At 33.6% G+C, this 19,751-nt stretch overlaps 2 protein-coding genes across 4 annotated transcripts; both read right to left on the bottom strand.

Annotated features, from left to right (window-relative positions):
- Positions 1 to 1,308: 1,308 nt before the first annotated feature.
- Positions 1,309 to 6,089, bottom strand: LOC111019859 (E3 ubiquitin-protein ligase At1g12760). The gene is made up of 4 exons (XM_088123597.1): positions 5,516 to 6,089; positions 2,889 to 3,008; positions 2,208 to 2,505; positions 1,309 to 1,781 (listed from the first exon to the last, which is right to left on the bottom strand). The coding sequence occupies exons 1-4, from the start codon at positions 5,998 to 6,000 to the stop codon at positions 1,620 to 1,622; spliced, it is 1,065 nt and encodes a 354-aa protein (XP_087979723.1). The 5' UTR covers positions 6,001 to 6,089; the 3' UTR covers positions 1,309 to 1,619.
- A 4,419-nt stretch (positions 6,090 to 10,508) lies between these two features.
- On the bottom strand, positions 10,509 to 18,073 carry LOC111019858 (Transducin/WD40 repeat-like superfamily protein). Of its 3 annotated transcripts, none has more exons than XM_022296361.2 (15): positions 17,778 to 18,066; positions 17,615 to 17,670; positions 17,358 to 17,537; positions 16,203 to 16,317; positions 15,943 to 16,042; positions 15,612 to 15,788; positions 15,333 to 15,391; positions 14,890 to 14,977; positions 14,724 to 14,799; positions 12,709 to 12,808; positions 11,783 to 11,803; positions 11,539 to 11,590; positions 11,311 to 11,448; positions 11,094 to 11,181; positions 10,509 to 10,952 (listed from the first exon to the last, which is right to left on the bottom strand). In XM_022296361.2, exons 1-15 carry the CDS (start codon positions 17,833 to 17,835, stop codon positions 10,890 to 10,892), a joined length of 1,371 nt encoding a protein of 456 aa, XP_022152053.1. In that variant the 5' UTR covers positions 17,836 to 18,066; the 3' UTR covers positions 10,509 to 10,889. The 3 variants fall into 3 exon arrangements, 2 of the variants coding, with proteins under 2 accessions (XP_022152053.1, XP_022152054.1); XR_015791040.1 differs by having other exon boundaries at positions 10,901 to 10,952; positions 11,267 to 11,448; positions 17,778 to 18,073; XM_022296362.2 differs by lacking the exon at positions 11,783 to 11,803.
- Between the last annotated feature and the right edge of the window lie 1,678 nt (positions 18,074 to 19,751).

Genomic DNA, 19,751 nt, shown 5'->3' with positions numbered 1-19,751 from the left:
CTTTGCATCTATCATTTCACAACCTCTCATTTTTAATTTTATTTCTATTTGCATCTGCAAACCTTCATGTTTATCTTCTTGTTTCCTTCTTTAAAATTTACATAAAAACTACCTTGATCTTTGTTGATTTTTTTCTAATAAATCGTTTGCTAAATGTCTATCATAGCTACATGTTCATCTGCTGAATATATATTTATATGAATGAGTTTAAAATCACATGTATCGAGTGAGTTCATTCTGTATATGTTCTATTGAAGCTTAAATATTACGAGTATTTCTGTTATCTGGATTAGATTTATGCACATGATTTTGCCAGAATTATGCATTTGAAAAAGACTCAAGAATTTATGAGATTTAAAAGAAATTAAAAAAGCTTTAACCTTTATTTAGAGCATTTGAGGCACACCTGAAAAAGTAATTCACCCATATGATCTGTAGAGGTAATGCCTCGATGCTTCAAATGTGTTTAAAATCACATGTATTGAGCGATAAACATTAAAAACTAAATATACCGAATAATCCTTAAAACTTTTTTAGATAATTCTCCGTTTGGTCCTTGATTTTTTAATATTCTTAATTTTACTTAAAATATATCATTTTATTTAAAAAACTACTAAAATTTGTTATCAAAAAGTTAATATTTTAGGGGTTTTAACCTAACCAACCCATAGACAAAATTTATTTCTCTTTTTTTTTTTTATTTGTAAAATGACAAAATCCATTTCTCTCAAATTTTTAATACATTAAGGTAAAGTTAAGAATTTAATAAAATTAAGGACGGAGAAACCTGTGATATGGGACCAGACAACTTTTTTGTTTTCTTTTTTTCTTGCTAAAACGAACCCCCGCTTGAAAATGTAAGGGCAAAAATAAAATAGATATAAAGTCTAAAATAAGAATTCTCTTTTTTCTTTTTTCTTTTTCAGATGAAAACCCGAGCTTTCCTTGAGAATGAAAAAAATACACAAGGGCATCAACAAAAGGAACCAAACTAAAAGAACGGGCTCAAATCTAGCAAGATTAAACTAAGGAGTAATTACAAAAATCTTCTGAAACCTAAGTTCAAAGGGAAAATATGAAATCGCCTCCTTCGAAGATCTCTCACTCCCTCTAAAAATGATATTATTCTTTTAAGTCCACGAACCCAATAAAACAGAAACCCACCTGCCACAAGAACCGAACCATTACCTCCATTTTAACTATTTTTTTCCTCTCTTTCCCTCAATTTATTTTTTATACATCAATAGGTAGGGGGGAGATTCGAACCTACGACTTTTTTGTCAGGAATATCAATAGTAAGGCTTTAAATTGAGAAGCAAGAAAATTTTACACAGAGCAGATTAAATTAGAGGCACATGACCTTTTCCTATCAATTTACATACATATAATCAAAGCCCACACCTGTTAAAAGTGAAGTAAAAAAATAAAAAAAGGATTAACTTCTGTCCACAGATGGGGTTTGAGAAAACTAAACATCTTCTCCAGAGGTTGGAGTCAGCTAAAATCCTATTCCCCACCCTCTCTGTTCCTAAAAACCATTAGTTGGCAGAGATCTACAAAGCATCTGACCTGAAATTGAAATATGCCAACTTTCAGATTCTCAGCTGGGTTTGCAATGCTCAAACCAATGTATCGCCCCGACGGATGTTAGACTTGCAGAGCGGGCAGGTTGCATTTATCCGAAGCCATTTGCTGATGCACCCACAATGAAAATGGTGGTTACAGGGAAGAGTGTAGAGCTCAGTCCCATCTTCGTATCGCGAAAGGCAAATGCAACATTCCTGCAAAAGTAAATCTTTGCATATCAGTTTCAAATAAGGGAAAATTCTTGGCACAATGGCGTAATTGCGATGGGAAAAGCACTAACAAGAAGCGAAAGCAACTACGAGATGAAAAATCGCAGTGAGTGACAAAAAAAAAAAACAAACTGCCACAAGAGCGAGTTTGCAGTTGCACACAAGAAAACTCTCAGCATATCATATATGTAAACAAAGCTTATTTCTTGAAAACAGTAAACTAGAAACAAATTTTAGATAAAACCCATCCTAGGTTGATAGAATCTTCTAGTTAAGCTAGGTGATGAAGAAAAAGATGCAATTTTCCGAAACCTTCCCCCAGGGGAAATAATGATGTTAGAATCATACTAATCCACCAGATGGAATTTAAATCTTAATAGTTTGACATAAAAGATAAGGTAAGTTGCTGACCGAATCCTCTGGATGAAGAGCAAGTTCTTTGATGCGGTGGTTGGTATCTAACTCCAATTTTGCCCCGACAAGTTCTCGTTCTTTGGCACGGTCAAAAGTCCCAAGTACCGGAGCCTGACGAAATGTATACTTGGGAAGAGTCCTGATATCCTCTTCTGAGGCACCTTCTCTGGCAGTCATGGCATATGCAAATGCTACAATTGGAATGCAGCAACAAAGAGAGAAGAAAACAACACATGCCATCCCAATACAAAAGAGAATAAAGAACAAGTCAAAGGCTAGAAAGACCACGGTTAACCTGCAATTAACGACGAGGATTCAGCACCGAAGCTCCAAATTTGGTTAAACATTCCATACAACAACGAATATAATTCCATTTGCTGTATTGAGACACAGGTCTGTGAGATCTTATTTTGCCCTTTTGCTTGTACATTTGTTTTAATTAATATAATTCCTACTTGTTTCTATCAAAACGAAAATAAACTGAATGATCAAGAACGAAACTTAGCCACTGTTAAAAAAGGATATCAAGAAACATAAAAAGAAAATTCTAGATTGAACAGTTTGAGCATTTTATGTCTATTCAACGCTAAGGAGATTGCAACAACTTTCAATGAAGTTGCAATTTCGTAAAAAAATTACTGTTCCATAAGAAAACATGTCAAAAGGCAAAGTTATTACCAGTAAAGCCGGGGAGAATCTTGTAGAAGTGCATGGCCACCCATGACAATCCAATAGAATCCGAAGCCCCACCAGATCGACGATGTCATAGTATTCATCGACTCCAACCTTTTCATTATGCTAGAAGAACAAAGAAAAATAAAATTAGTCCAAAGCTTGCTGTCGCAGCTTATATATCTGTACATTTTTACTTGAAACCAAGCTTTCATTCAAAGGTCAAATTGAGGAAAGTGAATATCAAAAAGGAAACACCAACCAATATCAAAAGAACGATATTAAACTACCAGAACACAAATTGTAAAGGCAAAATAAAAGGCTTCCTTATCATAAGACAAAATAAAGGGCTTCCTTCATAATAACTGTTTGAACTCCTTCCTTGACAGGTATCAAGGAGTTCAAACTTTATGTTCTGATTTGAACTATTTATAATCACAAACAAAAATGTGAAAAGGAGAAGAGGACATGGGATTAAAACCCAAGCTAGAGACTAGGATAACTATAGAAAGCCCTCCAATCAGTCTATAACTAAAGAATAGAATAATAGTATTAAAAAGCCAAAGAGAAGATTTTACATGTTCTCTCCAAAAGGTCACCTCCAATTAAACCTTGAAACATTTCCCTAATGTTACAAACACTAACAGACAGAACATCAAAAACCAGAATATGGAATATTACAATTTCCTTCCAATTGTGACATCAAAAAATAGGAGACATCCATCTAAAATTAGGAATCGTATAGACCCTAAAAATGATGAAAAATGAACTGTACTCTGCTTTTATGCCAAATCTACCCATTTCCCTCAAATTTACATCCATTACTCATAAGATAAGTCCACAAAACTGTTCAAATCACCCAAGACTCAACTCAATAGAACCTGGCTTTTCCTTCAGTACCTAGGTCCCTTCAAAGTATATATTTGAAAATCACACACCAACACCAATAGAACCCTACAGGAGGTGACCTGAACTATCTTCTGCTTTTTTTATACAATTCATTTTTGTGATCGAAAGGAAGCAAAAACGGATAACTTCTAAAGACAAATTTCTTCTCTCTTTGTTGACATCATATCTTTTGAAGTTGTAAATTCTAAAACCATTCATGCAAGGGGAGTAAAAAAAAGTGGTCAATTTATGTAGGCCAGTTTAGAAGGGATTTCTTCAAACGGCAAACAGTCCCACATCCTAGATTATACAAATTGGACTGAGGGAGGGGACTTCAAGCAAATCGACCACCCTAAATAAACAACAACACAGGGGAACCCCCAAGTATAAATAGACTTTGATTCTGTTCCACCTGTAAGATCCAACATCAAATCAGTATTTTCTGGAAAAAGAAAATGAAACGTTTTTAGATGTCAATAGTTGTCCAATCATACCCAAAAAGAACGATGTCAGAAGAAAATGCACCTACGATCATTATTGCAAGCCCGCTTCCATGGAAATTTTAGACTTTCTTTTTTATGATTCCATTGCATAAAAGCATACTTTGAGGCTCGCCAGCTAAATGCATGAAAAAATGAGTCATGAAAGTACTCCTTCGCATGCAACCTTGTTCAGTTTTGTAACTTCATTAATTGGAATTACATCTTTCCTACCACAAATCTTTCCCTTTCTTAACATATATATATAATGCATAAAAGATAGGAAAATAGATGGACAGATACTCAGATAGAAATAGATACTATCTGCTCAATGGAAACTTCAATTTCCCACCGTGTGAACTTTTTTTCACCAAATAAAAGGGGGAAGTAGATCCAAACATGCATTATTAATTAGCATAAGCAAGTAATCCAACTAACAGTCAATTATCTAATCACATAATCACAATCTAAATAAACTTCGAAAGGAGAGAAATTGAGTGAGGTTGGTACATACATTGCTTATACCACAACATTGAAAGTGAAACATCTCAAAATTGCACAGATGAAACAAACACAATCAATGAATAGTGAATACATTAGAGATAATTATATGCAATGTCTTAAACTGTTCATCTCTTTTCCTTCTTCTATTTATCAGTTCCAAATGGACACCTAACAAAGAAAATGCATTTTCCATTTCTTAAAACACGCATGTTCAATTACCCATCTCCCCTTCACATCAGTCGCCGTTTCTTCAATCAAACAAAAACGGGTTTGCATACAAACCACACAAGCAAAAATTAGTGGCTTCGAAATTCGGGGACTTTTTTTTTTCTTCTCTTTTTAATGGAAACCCAGATTTCATCGTAGGAGCCACCAAAAAACTAACTAGCTACAAAAAAGAGCTCCAGTCAAAAAGAAAAAGGCTTAAAAGATAGTTACAAAAATCCTTAAAAAAAACAAACGCCCAAAGGAAAGGATTAAATCTGAGTCATCTGACACGACCAAATCTCTTTCCAAGACCCCTCAACACCAGCAAAGATTCTACAATTTCTCTCCAGCCAAATCACCCATAAGGCAGCCAGAAGAAAAAAAAAAAAAAAAAGCAGAACACCAAAGAACAGCTGAAAATTCAGGGGATTAAGAAAAGGTAAACAATGTCGACAACCACAGCCGACCAACATTGACACCAAACTTACCCAACATTGTGAAATTAAAGCATATAGACTATTTTTGCAAGTGGGTCAGACAGGAGTAGCAGGGTACCTGCGGTGAGCCGCACGCTCCTCAAACCCATCCTGCGCCATGTTCCTCTGGTACTCAAAGAAAAACCCCACATGCAGAAGACATTGCAAGGCATACCCAGAAATCCAAAGGCGCAAAGGGGTGGAAGGCCGCTCTCTAAACGTGGACAAGATCACCACAATCGAAACAAGAACAAAGGCCAAGTTCCAGACGACATCGAGAACCAAAATGGGCATAGAGTAGGCGCAATTCTCCCTAATTAAGGACTGGCGACTGAAATCGTCGGCATCATCATCCTCTTCGCCGTCCAATCGGGGCTCGGCGCAGTCCCCCAGAAGCGCACGGTGGCGCTCGGCGGTAATTAAACGGGTAGTGTAGCGAGTTAAAGGGATTGTAAAAGTAGTGCCCACAGTGGGATATCGAAGTACAGAATCATTGAGAGTGCCGCCATTGCCATTGCCACTGCCACTGCCACTGCGGCGAACTGCTCGCTCTTCTTCCATCATGCCCTCCTCTAGAGAGAGAAAGAAGAGAGAGAGAGAGAGAGAGAGAGAGAGAGAGCTGAGTGTGAGAGCTTAGGCGCTACTGGGAGCGATAGTCTTTCGCTTTTGGGTATACCAAAACGACGTCGCATTCGCCAACTGTTTCAGACGACGGGGGAAATTGTAATTTGTACGATGATGGATCGTGTCCATTTCACGGTATTAAATTTTTGTCGATATATAAGAATTTCTATCAATATTTCTATGTATCACATTAGAGAGATCGACATTTTTATAATATTAACAAAAAATATCAACTAAATCTCACTAAAATAGACGTAGTAACACTATATTATTTTTTAATTTAGAAAGGATGAAATGTTTTAATTTTTTTTACGAATTTTTTACTATTGTAATTTTTGTAGAAATATATATTTTCATCCATATTAACACTTAAAATCTTGGTCCATTTCTAAAATTAATCAAAATTCATTTATTTATGTATTTTATGAAACTTCCTAAATTTGATAAACTAAAAAGAAAAAAAAAATTAGATACACAAAGGGCAAACTGGGGAAGGCATGAATATGTCTAAATATGGAATTAAATTTTTTTTTTTGTTGTTATAATTGGCCAAAAATGGGTGATGAAAATTAATGGCATTGTTTTTAATTGAATAATTTACTATTGGGTTTGTTGTGACAACAAATTAATGAGGCATGGCAATGTGTTGGAAGGTACAAGTCAATAATAGAGCCTATGCAATAAATATTTTTGGATTTTTTTTTTGGAAGATATTATGAGGAACAAAAGTTATGATTTTAGGGGTTGAAACTGTCCCTATTTCTGATCTGGATATATGTCAGGTAGGTAGTATTTATTTGATACCAACTCTAAAAAATTTCACTCGTCGAATTAGAGACGAATATTTGAATGTTAGATCACAAGTGTAAGAGTATGCATATCTTTTACCCGTATTAGGTAGGGTATGATTGTAACTAGTGCTTGAGTCTCAAATGTATAGTTTGGATTTTTTTTTTTATTTAGATTATAGGTTTAAATATTGTTTTTGTCCCTATAATTATGACTTTAGTTCATTTTAGTAGGTGTATTTTCGAAACATTTCATTTTGGTCTTTGTTTGTAAATTTTTACACAAAAATATACACAACGAGTGCAATATAATATTAAAATTATGATAAAAAAATGAAATAAAAACAAAAATGAAGGGACTAAAATAACCGCTTTTTAAAGGTATATAACCAAAATAATGTTGCACTACTCGTCTCTGCAGTCACAACCCAAGAACTCTAGATTAGAGGGGGAGAGTATAGCCACCCTAAAAACAACATACTAGTTTTTTTTCTTTAATAAAAAATAAAAAAAAAAACAACGTGGCTGCATCTCATCTTTTATCGATATTTTTTTAAATGCATTTAATTTTTAATTTAACCTAAAACATAAATCCAAAACTCACAATCTTCTTGATCATTTGAGGCCTACATTATTCATCCAAGCCTTTTTTTTTTTAATTATTGAATTCTCTCTTCATCTTGTCATTAGCCATGAGTACAATTGAAAACATATTGTTTAATTCAAATTTAATAAGCAACAATTATATATTTGACCTTTTATAATTGTAAATTTTTATTTAAAAACAATATATGAAAGAACTCTTATTACTAATTTAATGATATTTGAAATCATTATCCATGAACTAAAAAAAAGAAGTCATCTATAATAATTTTTCCAAGTACACCTCCCTTAGCTAACACAAAATCAGAATTATGTTGTAGTATTTTAATCTACTATAATACCATAATATTTTTTTTTCAGACGTATTCGAAAAAATTGTTAGGTAGTCGTTTTTTTCTTCAATATTATAATGTTTAAGACCTACTGGAATCTTTTAAAATAAGGTTTAGCATAAGACAAAAAAGAAATTGAAAAATAACATCTACTAACATATATATGTTATAAGATTCCTATTGTCAAAAAAAAAACGGGGGGGTTCTTCTGCAATTTTTTTTAATATTAAATTCAAATTAGTGTACGCTCACTCTCTCTCTCTCTCTCTCTCTCTTTCTTCTTCGTTTTGGTTTTCCTACGTCTAAAACATCTATTTTAGTCTCCACACTTTTCAACTTTTGTTCATTTTAGTTTGTAAGAATTCAATTAAGATGGTGAGTAATAGTTGAATCAAGATTGTCGAGTATTAGATTTTGTGTAATCTGAACTCAATTGTAATTAATAAAATAATACGAAATAAAATACTAATTTATGCCACAAATGCATTTCTTTTGTAATGCATGCACAACTGAAAACCGAATGCGACGCGAACTTCGAGTTCATTGCACACCTCGAGAAAGGTGCCGCCAGACAGGGACCAAATGACGAGATTTGACCCTTCCAGCGCGCGAGGTAAACCATGTCCATCTTAGTCCCTATATTTTTTAAAAAAATTATCATTTTGTTTTCTTTATTTTTATCTCATTTTTTTATCATAATTTGGCCATGACATTTCGCTCACTGAATTTATTGAAATGTAGCAATAAATTTATGTTAAAAGGTTTCCATTGTGTATAAAATTTTTATATCAAAATTTTGTAAACATAGACCAAATTAGTCACTTTTTAAAAAAATACATAAACAAAAAACAATCGTTTTAAAAGTACGATTATTGAAATGAACAAAAATTTTAAAATACAATTACTAAAATGAATGTTTTGAAAATAAATGAACTGAAATAAACTAAGGCTCCATTTACCTGAACGGAATGGAAGTTTAAGTCATATCGTGAGACTATCTCAAAGGCACGAACTTAAGAATCATTTCCTCTGAAGGGTCATCTTGTTCCTTTTCTAGCATCTCATAAATCACCTTCTCGTTCCTTATTTCGTATGCCCTATATTTTTTTAATAATTAATTTATATATTTTACCCTTTCCCTCTCTTCCATTAAAATACCTATGATTTTTTATTAATTATTTATAATACTAATAATGTTTTTGGAAAATTTGAAGCAATGCCATATTTATGTTGTCATAATGAAAATTTCCAAAAGTATACAGTAAATTGTGAAAATGACCAACCGATTGTTATAGGCTGTTGATTGTACTTTTTCATTTTTACCCTTTATCTATTTTTAGATTTATTTATTGTATTTAGTGCTACACAACCATTTTTTTTAAACCACTTTATCCTGTATTTTGCCCATTTTTTTTTCCAAACCTTACATTATGATTTAAGATGTGTTCTTTCAATTTTTTATTTAATATTAAATATTAGAACAATAGAATTTAATAATATTTTATATTGATGAGGTTGTTTTAATAAGAATTAAATCATTTTTAGTTGATGTAATTTTATTTTAATTATTTCTTATTTAGTAATATTAAATAATGAAAAATATTTACAATTAATAAAATAAAAAGAAATTAAATTAAAATTTCTAATGTTTTAACTAAAAATAGTATTAGCACGACTTTTAGTTAATATATTTATAATGAGCTAGAAATTTTTAAAATAAAAAAAAAAAGTGTACAAGTAAGGTATGTTTAAAAGTGATTTTAGTATATGGCCAAAATTACTTTTTTGCCAATGTCAAAATCACTTCCCTTTCCGTTAATATGTTTGATAAATTGATTAAAAAAAAGTTTAAAATGGCCTTAAATTGATTTTTAAGGTATTACTTAAATAGAGATTTTGGGAAATTAATTATACTTAAATCTTTTTTTTTTCAAAATCACTAATTCTACCCTCACTCCCAAACACACCCTAATTATTATATATCTAATTTCTAATTTTGATTTTCTATACAAAACTTGATTCCTAAAAATTTATAGTAAACAACATTAAAAAAATAACATTATCATTCTGATCGGATTGATCTGAGTGCATAAACAAGGCCTAAAGTACGTATTTAAACCAGAAAATTGCTAGAACCTTCACTAGTCCAACAACATTAAAATGCTTAAAAAAAGAACAAATATTAATCAAAAACCTATTTTCAGTGCCAGCAAAATCCTTCAATTTTTAGATACTCCTTCTCTGAAATTTACTATTATATTTAACCCTTTCTTGGTCAATTCAGTGGTCACCCAATAACAATATAAAAAGAATCTTCCAAATTGTATTAGTGATTAAATTTTTTCCATTTTTCTAAAGTGACTTTAACAAATAATTTGTTATAAAATATTTTCACAAACAATTACTTTTAAGCATTTTAATCCATATAGATACATATTTTTAAAGGTTTGATCTAAAAAGTGACTCAATTTTAGTCGAGAAAGTGACTCTTTTAACCAACAGTCAATAGGCTCAAAATAACAAAATGAGATCTAAATCTAAACTACCAATAGAAATAACCATTCAAAAACATATCTCAAAAGTACTCCATCTCACTCTAAGTTTACTAGAAATGTATTAATTTCATGTGAGCAATTGTCCGCTACATAAAATTAATATCCTTTAATAACTTTCTTTTGATTTTTAACATTATAAAAATGTATTACTCTAGTAGATAAAAGTCACATAATCGCTGAAGTGGTGTAATATTACTTGATAAAGTTATGAAAATATTTGGCATATCATAAGGGATTTGCATTTTCCGTTGCTACTACAGCCTTTATGCAATCAATCGATCTCGTATAACTAATATGTCAAACATTTAATACAGATAACATAATTTCCTTAATCCTCCCTTAGAGACATCCATTGGCATCAAAACTTTAGTGCAAACAAACCCATCAGATAACTTTTCTTTCTTCTTTTTTTCTTTTTCAATGGCAAAGGCAAGAGTTGAAGACGGTACCGTAGGATTTGCAGCATCAAAAACTGTACAACAGGATACAAAAACCCTCTTCTCCTTGAAAGCACCAGTATCCTACAAAACTAGGACTGAAGAGAACCACAACTAAGGAACAACATGAGAGCGGAACATGAGAGGATAAGTGCAGCAAAATCCACTGCTCCAACACTGCAAATATAGCGAAATCAAGTTTAAACCTCGCAATGGTTTCTTCTCTAGTGAAGAAATTATGACAATATTCTTATACGTAGGTTTTGGTCATTTAAATATTGAGTTTGTAAAAGCCAAGGGATTCTTATGTGAACATACCACTGAAAGCAAAGGTCCCTGCTTAAACTTGCCATGGAATGAGAATGCAACTGGCTTTGGATTGTCTCCAGGTCCTCTAATAAAGCCGCTGGATAAAAATTAAACAATTTAATTTGCAGGTCAAACAATGTTTTTGTTACATTACGGTTTTGAAATCAAAGAAATAGTCGTACTCGCTAGTTATTGACGTTGGAGGAGTACGATGTCGATAACTTACATCAATGATGGACAGACAAGGGGGGTCCTTTTAACATCATATACTGCGATCAGGCCATTATATAATTCATCTCCGTCCTTGAAAGACACAGCCAGCCGCTCTCCCGAAGTATCCCATGCTATCTTTTCGATACCCTTGCTGAAAGGAAAATGCACAGTTGTCAAAAATTTATGATTAAGTCATGTGAATTGTGAAAGACACGCATCTAACAGACAAACATATGAATACCTGTTTGTCAGTGTAGTTATCTCTGGCAAGTCAACAGCTAACAGATGTGCAACTGGAGACAAAAATCATTGAGAATCCATTAGATCTACAAACAAGTAAAAACTGAAAGATTCACTTTAATGGCCAGCGTAAACTTTGCAATTCTATAGAAAATAAAATGAGATTTGTCGCCAAAAGCGAGCATAGCTCATTGGTAATTGGCATATATCTCCAACCAAGAGGCTGTGTAAGTTCGATCCCTCACCCCACATGTTCACATGTTGTACTAAAAAAAAAAAAAGAGAGATTTGTCACATTAACCAGGCAATATCTGCAATAAAACAAAATTGTCCCTGTTTAGATATTGGGTGAAGCCGAGTTTAAATAGATATCACTAAGTACATGGTATAATACACCTGAATTCAAATTCAAAAAAGAGTTCCGAGATGGCATAGTCATGATTTAAGACTAATCTAATCGTTATCAGCAGATTACCATGAAAGTTCCAGAAGTTTTTTCGTTAGTTGCTTCTTTCGAGGAGGTTTTTCATAGTAATGTACAGCATTATGCTTCGTTCTGGTCTATAAACCACAACAATTTTTTTTGTAATTATAGCCTACCCATGTTAGTTAGAAATTGGAAGGCTGCCATGGTCTAGATCTTCGTTGGGGAGGGTTTTCTCAACCCTCTGCCATTAGGTTGTCTCCCTCTTTGATAGAGGGATGGATTCTTTGTTTCTTATCCAAAAATTAAAAAATAATAATAAAAAAAATAAGTTGCTTATTTTCACCAAACTCTTATTGTTGGCATCCTATTATTTCTCCAGATATCATAAGAAAAGCTTCCCACCATCTCAGTTCATGTGGTTACAATATGCAAGACAATGTGCACAAGTCTCCACCATTTAACATGGAGACTCTGATGCAAACTCTAAAAAAAATCGGTAGCAGCATACAGCTTCTTGGTGGGCTTCAATAAACAAGAAGGTTTTTATAATTACAATCTTCTTTTGATCATGCAAGATTGGAAAGCGGTGATTGTTTCGTCTTTTAGGGAAGGTTTCCTTTACCCTCTGCCTTTAGGTTGTTTTGTCCACCTTTTTTAGGTCTTGTTCTAATATATTTTTGAGTTTCCTATCAAAAAAGAAAAGGTCGGTAGCTGACTGAATAATTGTAAAAGCAATTGGTATACCTAATGATGGAGGCTTCGATGCAAAGTGAATAGAACCCAATACTGAAGAATCAGAGAAAGCAAGTAGTATCATACGTCCATCAGGATCCCATATTGCTCCCTGATATCATGACATTGATTAGAAGATAAAGTTAAAAAAAAAAATTAAATCATTAATGAATTCTGTCATAAATATAATAGTGGTTAGGAAAAGATTGCTAACAACTATAAATCTGAACTTGTCTGACAAAAGAGAGAACCAATGAAAAGAATAATTTCATGCCATGTCTATATATTATGTCATGACAATTATTGACTATTTTACACTAATAACAAGATGGAAGGGTTAAAAGAAGGGGTGAGCTACGATGTCTCCTGATGGATATGGCATAGTCAAGCCTTATCCTTATTCAGCTATGGACTTCAATATAGTACTAACTACTATGGGTACAATGGATTAAGTGAATCATGAACATTCTTTTACATCCTTGTCTATTTTTCTTATCAAAGTTTGGTCATTATCCACACTGAAGAAAACGATATCATCCGAGAATGGTAGGTGAATGATGTATATCGTGTCTTTTCAATTCTAAATCCTTCAGGCCACCCTTTAGAGCAACACCTTTCCAAGATTCTGCTAAGCATGTCTTGTACAATGATAGGAAACTGATCTTGCAATCAAATTTGACAGAAAAACAATATTGAAATTGAATTACGTTATTGAAAAGAAACTTACAACTCCTCAGCACTTCGAGAGGCCTAGACTCTCCCAAACTACTCTTCCAAATCCTACCTAGTTCCAAACCCTCCACGCACTCTATTTATAACAAGCTTGACTAAATTCCTATCAATGGCAAATCTACCCCTCTAATATCCTAATAATACAACTATTATTTCCACAATAATATTCTTAACATACAACAACGAATAGGAAAGGCAAGAGAAGAGAGAGTCCCCTTGGCAAAGCCCTCAGTTCACAATAAGAACTTTGAATACCACAAGAACGAGTAATGGAGAGTGAGATAAAGGGTACCTTGCCTCAACCCCCAAGACATTTGAATCCTACCCCTTGGTTGGCTAAGTAATTGATCAATGAAACATAGTGTCTCTTTCTTTTATAAATAAATAAAAGGAAACTAGACGTTTGGATCCAAATTAATTGACCAAAACCTAAGGCAATTTCAAACCCAAGATATCCACTCAAAACCCAAAAACTTCCCTCCATCAAACTTTTTCATAAGACACAAATATATACGTTCACAAGCTTTCTCAAAATTTATCTTTAAAAATAACTCCTTCCAATTTATGAGCCCTAAAATTTTCAATTGCCATTGGCAATAAGGATCTCGTCTAAAACTTGTTTGCCTCTGATAAAGCCACCCTAAAACCCCAATAAAGTATTGTGGAGGACCACCTCCGCCAATTAGCATTAGCACTTTAGCAATGAACTTATACAAACTAGTATCTAAAATCCTTCGGTCTACGTGCATTTCGCCTTTTGGGAATAAGGCAAATGAAGGTCTCATGAATGAGTGTCAAACGATCCCTCACATGAATACTTCAATTATTTCTATTCTCGTGTTTTACGTACAAGGTCTTTTGTAATTGTAGTCTCAATTCCATTCTAGCTAACTGGGAAATTATTTAACCATGGTAGCTATGGCCTATGGGTTTGGATATCCCATCGTCCGCCCTCCATTCTTTCATTCATTAATGAAAGTTGTATCTCATCAAAGAGAAAAGAAGGGAAAAAACAAAAGATTATCTAACCAGGTGTTGTTCTTTTGGCCTCCTCTTGGTGCGTGGTTTTCAATTCCTTTTTCTTAACTATTCTACATCAATCATCAAGCCAACTGGAGAGCTTTTATTCTCCTTTTTGACATAGTATTTTCTATGTTTCATTAATCTAATTAATTAATATGCATTGTTTCCTAGACAAAAGAGAGAGCGAGCAAAAGATAGGGACAGACACATAAAGAGAATTGAAACATCCCTGGACAAGTCAAAATAAATAAAACATCTTCTTTTCAACCTACCGTGACAAAACCACTTGTTGTAGACCACTGTTCAGATGTCCATGTGTTCGTTTCCCAAAGATAAAATGTCCCATCACTGTAAAATGAATGGTCTTATATATCTGAAAACAATCAGACTTAACTGACTATTATGCATCAAATGCTAAGAAAGTTGGATAGTACTTACAATTTCGCAGCAAAAAAGTAATCTCCAGTAGGTGACCACTTGATTGTTGATACACACCCCAATCCACGCCGAATGGGCGTTCCCAACCCTGGAAAATCTCAATAATCAATATTCAAGAAATATAGGAGGGAAGGAGGGAGAAAGGGAGGCGAAGTCTGGGAGAGAATGATTTGAATTTTTTTTAATTTGAAATTATAAAAACAAATAAATATATAATTTGGTAAATAAGATGAGAAACAGAGTAAAATAGGTGGGCAGTTCAAATACTGTTGACAACGTGTTTTCCATAGGCATGTTATCCGGACATTATGCTTTTTACCCCTTTTGGATAAGAAACAACTGGAACTCCATATAGAAGTAGGAAATGAACCACTAGCATTATTCTTCTAGGAAAATAGCATCCACTCATCAATGATAATTAAGAAGATTAGCCTTGGACATACCTTGAGCGACATCCCAAATGGTAAAAGAAGAGCTCTCATAAGAGGCAGATGCTAGATATGTGCCAAGGAGTCAAGGAAATCTCTTGTATCAGGTTGAAATATTTCAACAAGAAGAAAATAGGGAAAAAAAATAATGAAAGTATAGCATATATAAAATATCATCAAAGAAAATAATTTGATAGAATCTTCCACGGGGGAAGAGGCAAAACCACCCGTCCCACCAGCCAACAATTCCACTACCATGTAAATGACTAACAAGTTTTAATTTGATTTGGATATCTTCCATCAGGACTCCATGACAGGGCACTAATCTGTTCGTCACGACTTTGAAGAAAATCAACTAGAGTATATCGAACTCCAGAGCCTCTTGAGAACGATCCTAAGAAGGACACAGCACCAGGTCTCACACAAGCCGAATTTCCTGGGAAAGAAGCAGCCCAGATGCAAATTCCACCCCTGAAGAATATCCAGTCCAAGAATTTCAAGTCAAATGAAAATATAAAAGCTTATGTATGGTAAACATTCTTACAAGAAACAGTGTGATCCTCTAAAGTTCTAAGATTTATGGCATTTATTTTATATGATAAGATTGCAGCTCTATGATACTTGCTTGCATGCAACAGATAGAGTCCTCCCGCCATTTGGTCTCCATTCGAGTACTTTAACATCTCTTTGCAAGTCATGGGTCAAAATGCAAGGGTCTTTTACATCTGTCGAGAGCATAACATATATTGGCATTATTTGAAAGAAATTTTAAGATGAAATGAATATTGAAAAAGTAAAAGAATAGAAAAACCATGTTACTTCTGTATACAAATAAAAGATTACAAAAAATTAAACAAAATCATATGGAAAACCAGATTTGATAACCTGCATTTTCATAATCACGGACAGCAACTTGATTCATCCCAGATATGAATGCTATAATATGCTTATGCTGGTGCCAACTCACTCCTTGAAGATATTCTGCTGGTAAGTATTTTACCTATAAAATAGATCAGTTAGCTTAAGGAGCTTTGCTTTTGCAAGTTCTAAAGCATGAACTTTGATTATGGAATGCATGTTGCAGTCAATTTACTAGACTTCAACGATTCTGCATCTTTAAAACTCCAAGAGTAAATAGAGTTCTAATCGTTCCAAAGATATTCTATTTAGGTTGGACAAGAGCATAAAGTCTTTCAAGCTGCAACTATATTGTATGCTTACCCATGAACATCCAAGAATCCCACATACAGATGCCATGTCAAGTTTTCAAGGCTTGACTTCCCTAGAAAATGCCATACAGATAGCAACCTTTTATTTTGTTTCCTCTCAAAAGGGAAAAAATAAAAATAAAAAGGTTGGACTTCCTTAAAATTACAATGGAGGTGTATTTCAAAGATACCATTTCAAGATTTATATTTTCCATATTCAAATTTGTTGAACCCCCACGAACATGCAGAAGTACAAACTTGAAGACATCACGAATTTCAAAAATTTCTTTTGTTGCCAATACATAGGTAGGTCAGTAGGGTACAACAATTAAGATGTGATAGCAAACTAAAAATTAAATTGCTTTGCAATTTTTTTCCCTTTGCCTTGCGGAAATTTTTGTATTTATTAGCTAATCTAATAATTTTTTCTCACATTAGACTGCCTCAGGTAAGAATCTTATTGAACGTGATCTAGGATTTTGGAGCGCCTTACAGAAAGAGGTAATAAATGATATTTCTTTTTTAACCAATTAAAATCTTCCTGTGCTTTAGCCAAATTGTCATGAAGCCGAGACGAATTTTAGATGGGCAAGCAGATTACGTTGTTTTCAGTCATGATATTCTTAAATGAAATGCAGTATATCTTTTGTTAAGAGAGAACATTTAAGACCTACGTTTCTTCCCTTGTATCTTGTAAAGAACAAGAAAAAATAAGGAACAAGAACACACACAATTCTACAACGAGAATGCCTCGAATCCATGAAATTAGTGTACCGGCTTTCAGAAATGTCTCTGAACCACACAAGTAGCTAATAACAATGATGAAACTTACATCATTAGGACGAAAAAACCGCTTGATAGACCCCTCGAGGAATCCCTGCAACGATGCAATCACACTCTTCCTCTGAGCAATCTCGCCATTTGCTTCCTCGTTCCGCGGCTCGGTGCTCGGTTCAGGAGTTGGCGACACCAAAAATTCCGACTGAAATGGAACAGGACTAAACACCATACCCTGTAAAACGTCACAGCCACAAATTTCAAATTCCATAAACAAAAACATCAGCCATAAATTTCAACGCCATTACTTACAAGGACTTTCCCATAAGTATCGTTTGCTCGATCATCGGAGAGGAAATCGGCGGTGACTGCAGAAAAATAAATTCACAACAAACAAAAAAAAACGATCAATTTCACCAGAAATAGAACACTACAACTTCATACTTGAGGAGCGAAGTAACAAATTGATACTGACTGAGGTCGCGATTGATTTCGCAGACGGTAACAGACCCAGGAGGGGGAAACGAAGGCATTATCAGGAAACTTAAAACCCTAAATGGATCAGAAGAGAAAATTTCTGCCCACTTGAGATCAGTTCTCGTTGAATTTGAGGAATTTATTCGATTATTTGAGCAGCGGCCTTTCCCGCCTACTCCGTCCTTCGGGTTTCCACTCGGCTGTTTAAGATTGGTGTGAAATTTGGAAGTAGGGTTTATCGCAGGTTTATGCACATCTCGTAAATTATAGATATCGAAAATGAAATGAGACGATCGATGATCTGCAAGAAAGTATAATTAAAGAGTGTGTAATTTTAGTTTAGTGCTTTAAACTACGGTTAAACATTATACCTCTTATTGTATGAATATTACTGATAAATGATTTGTTTCGAAATTTGAATTTCTCTAATTTAAGAAGGGTAAGTCGATTTCTATGTGCGGATGTTTTTTTGTATAGGGAGGATTCGAATTCACAACCTCATGTATACGCCAATTACGATTGAACTATGCTGATTTTGGAAAAATCAAAATTGACTTTTCATTAATATTATATTTTAAAATTTTTATTATTTTGAGGTAGAGTTTTTAATATGAATATCATAATATAAATTTTTTCAGCCTTTAGTGCTTATTAATTAAAATATTATATTACATAAAAGGAAGCTAAGAAGGTAAATAAATTATAACTTTAATTTATTGTTATTTAAGAAATGTTTATTTATTGTTGATTAGTACGGAGTTTATTTCAATAATTTATTATCTTCATTTGTCAAATCGAACATAGTTCAAGTGATTAAGGTATTTAACCGATCGAGTCGACGTTTATCGGTCAGTTTGATAGAAGAATCAGTCGGAATCAATTTTTAACATTCAAAAACCGATTTTTATCGGTCAGTTTGGTCGAAAAAATGATTTTCGATCGAACCGACCGACTTTTATGTTATGTATATATTAAAAAAAAAATAATAACAAACCTGATCTGTCCAAACGGGTACTGCAACAGCATTGGAAACCAACAACCACACTGGCCATTTAATGGCAACTGGTTTTCAATATATTTATTCTTTTAAAATGTTTTCACTTTTTTTCCTTTGTATTAGCTTGGAACCACTCCTCTCTCGTTCTTCTTCTTTCCTTTCTTTTTGTTTTTCTCTCATCTCATCTCTCACCTCCCATCCTATTCTCCCTCGTCTTCTACTTCATTCTTTTTCTTCCCTTCTCAAATTTATCGATTTTACATTTTTTCCATTCTTCACTTCTTACAGAGCCCAACGGCCACCATAGCTCCGGCACCGATATCTTCCCTTCTCAAGTGGTGTCGATTTTACATTTTTTTTTTATTCTTTACTTCTTACAGAAGCCCATCGCCCACCAGAGCTCCGACACCGATGTCCTCCACGAAGACTGTTCTAAAACCGACGAAATCGACCAACCGAACCAACTAATTGGTCGATCGACACAAGATGCCTGGCATAAAAGTCGGTTTCCCATAACCGACTTGGTCGGTTTTCAGCGTCGGGATCGACCGAAAATCAACCCCGACCGATCGATGCTCACCCCTAATTGAATAATTGAGTGTCTTCATTTAAATAATTTATTGTGTAGTATTTTCATAAATTAATGAATTAATATTACTAATTATCATTACTTCACTATTATATACTTGATTTAAACATTTACGAGTGAATTTAAAAAAAGAATGACGTATTGAGTGTTAACGGCCTCTAATGACACGACTCATCTCAAAACATCTTATTACTTCTAGAACGAGTCGTACCAACTATGGAATACATAGTCAAACTTCTTATGAACTTTAAACTAAAATTTGACTAATAAACTCTAAATGCATTACTAAAAACAATATAATATTTTACATATAATATAAAATGATATGCAAAAGCTAAAATGCAGCGGGGATGGAGGTGGTTGGGGTAATTTTAATAATAACGTAA

This window comes from Momordica charantia (assembly GCF_013281855.1).
Source record: "Momordica charantia cultivar OHB3-1 chromosome 5 unlocalized genomic scaffold, Mcharantia_2.0 BLBB01000005.1, whole genome shotgun sequence".
NCBI classification, from domain to species: Eukaryota; Viridiplantae; Streptophyta; class Magnoliopsida; order Cucurbitales; family Cucurbitaceae; genus Momordica; species Momordica charantia.
The sequence above is the reverse complement of the archived record's forward strand: the minus strand, read 5'-3'. Positions and strand labels throughout refer to the sequence as shown.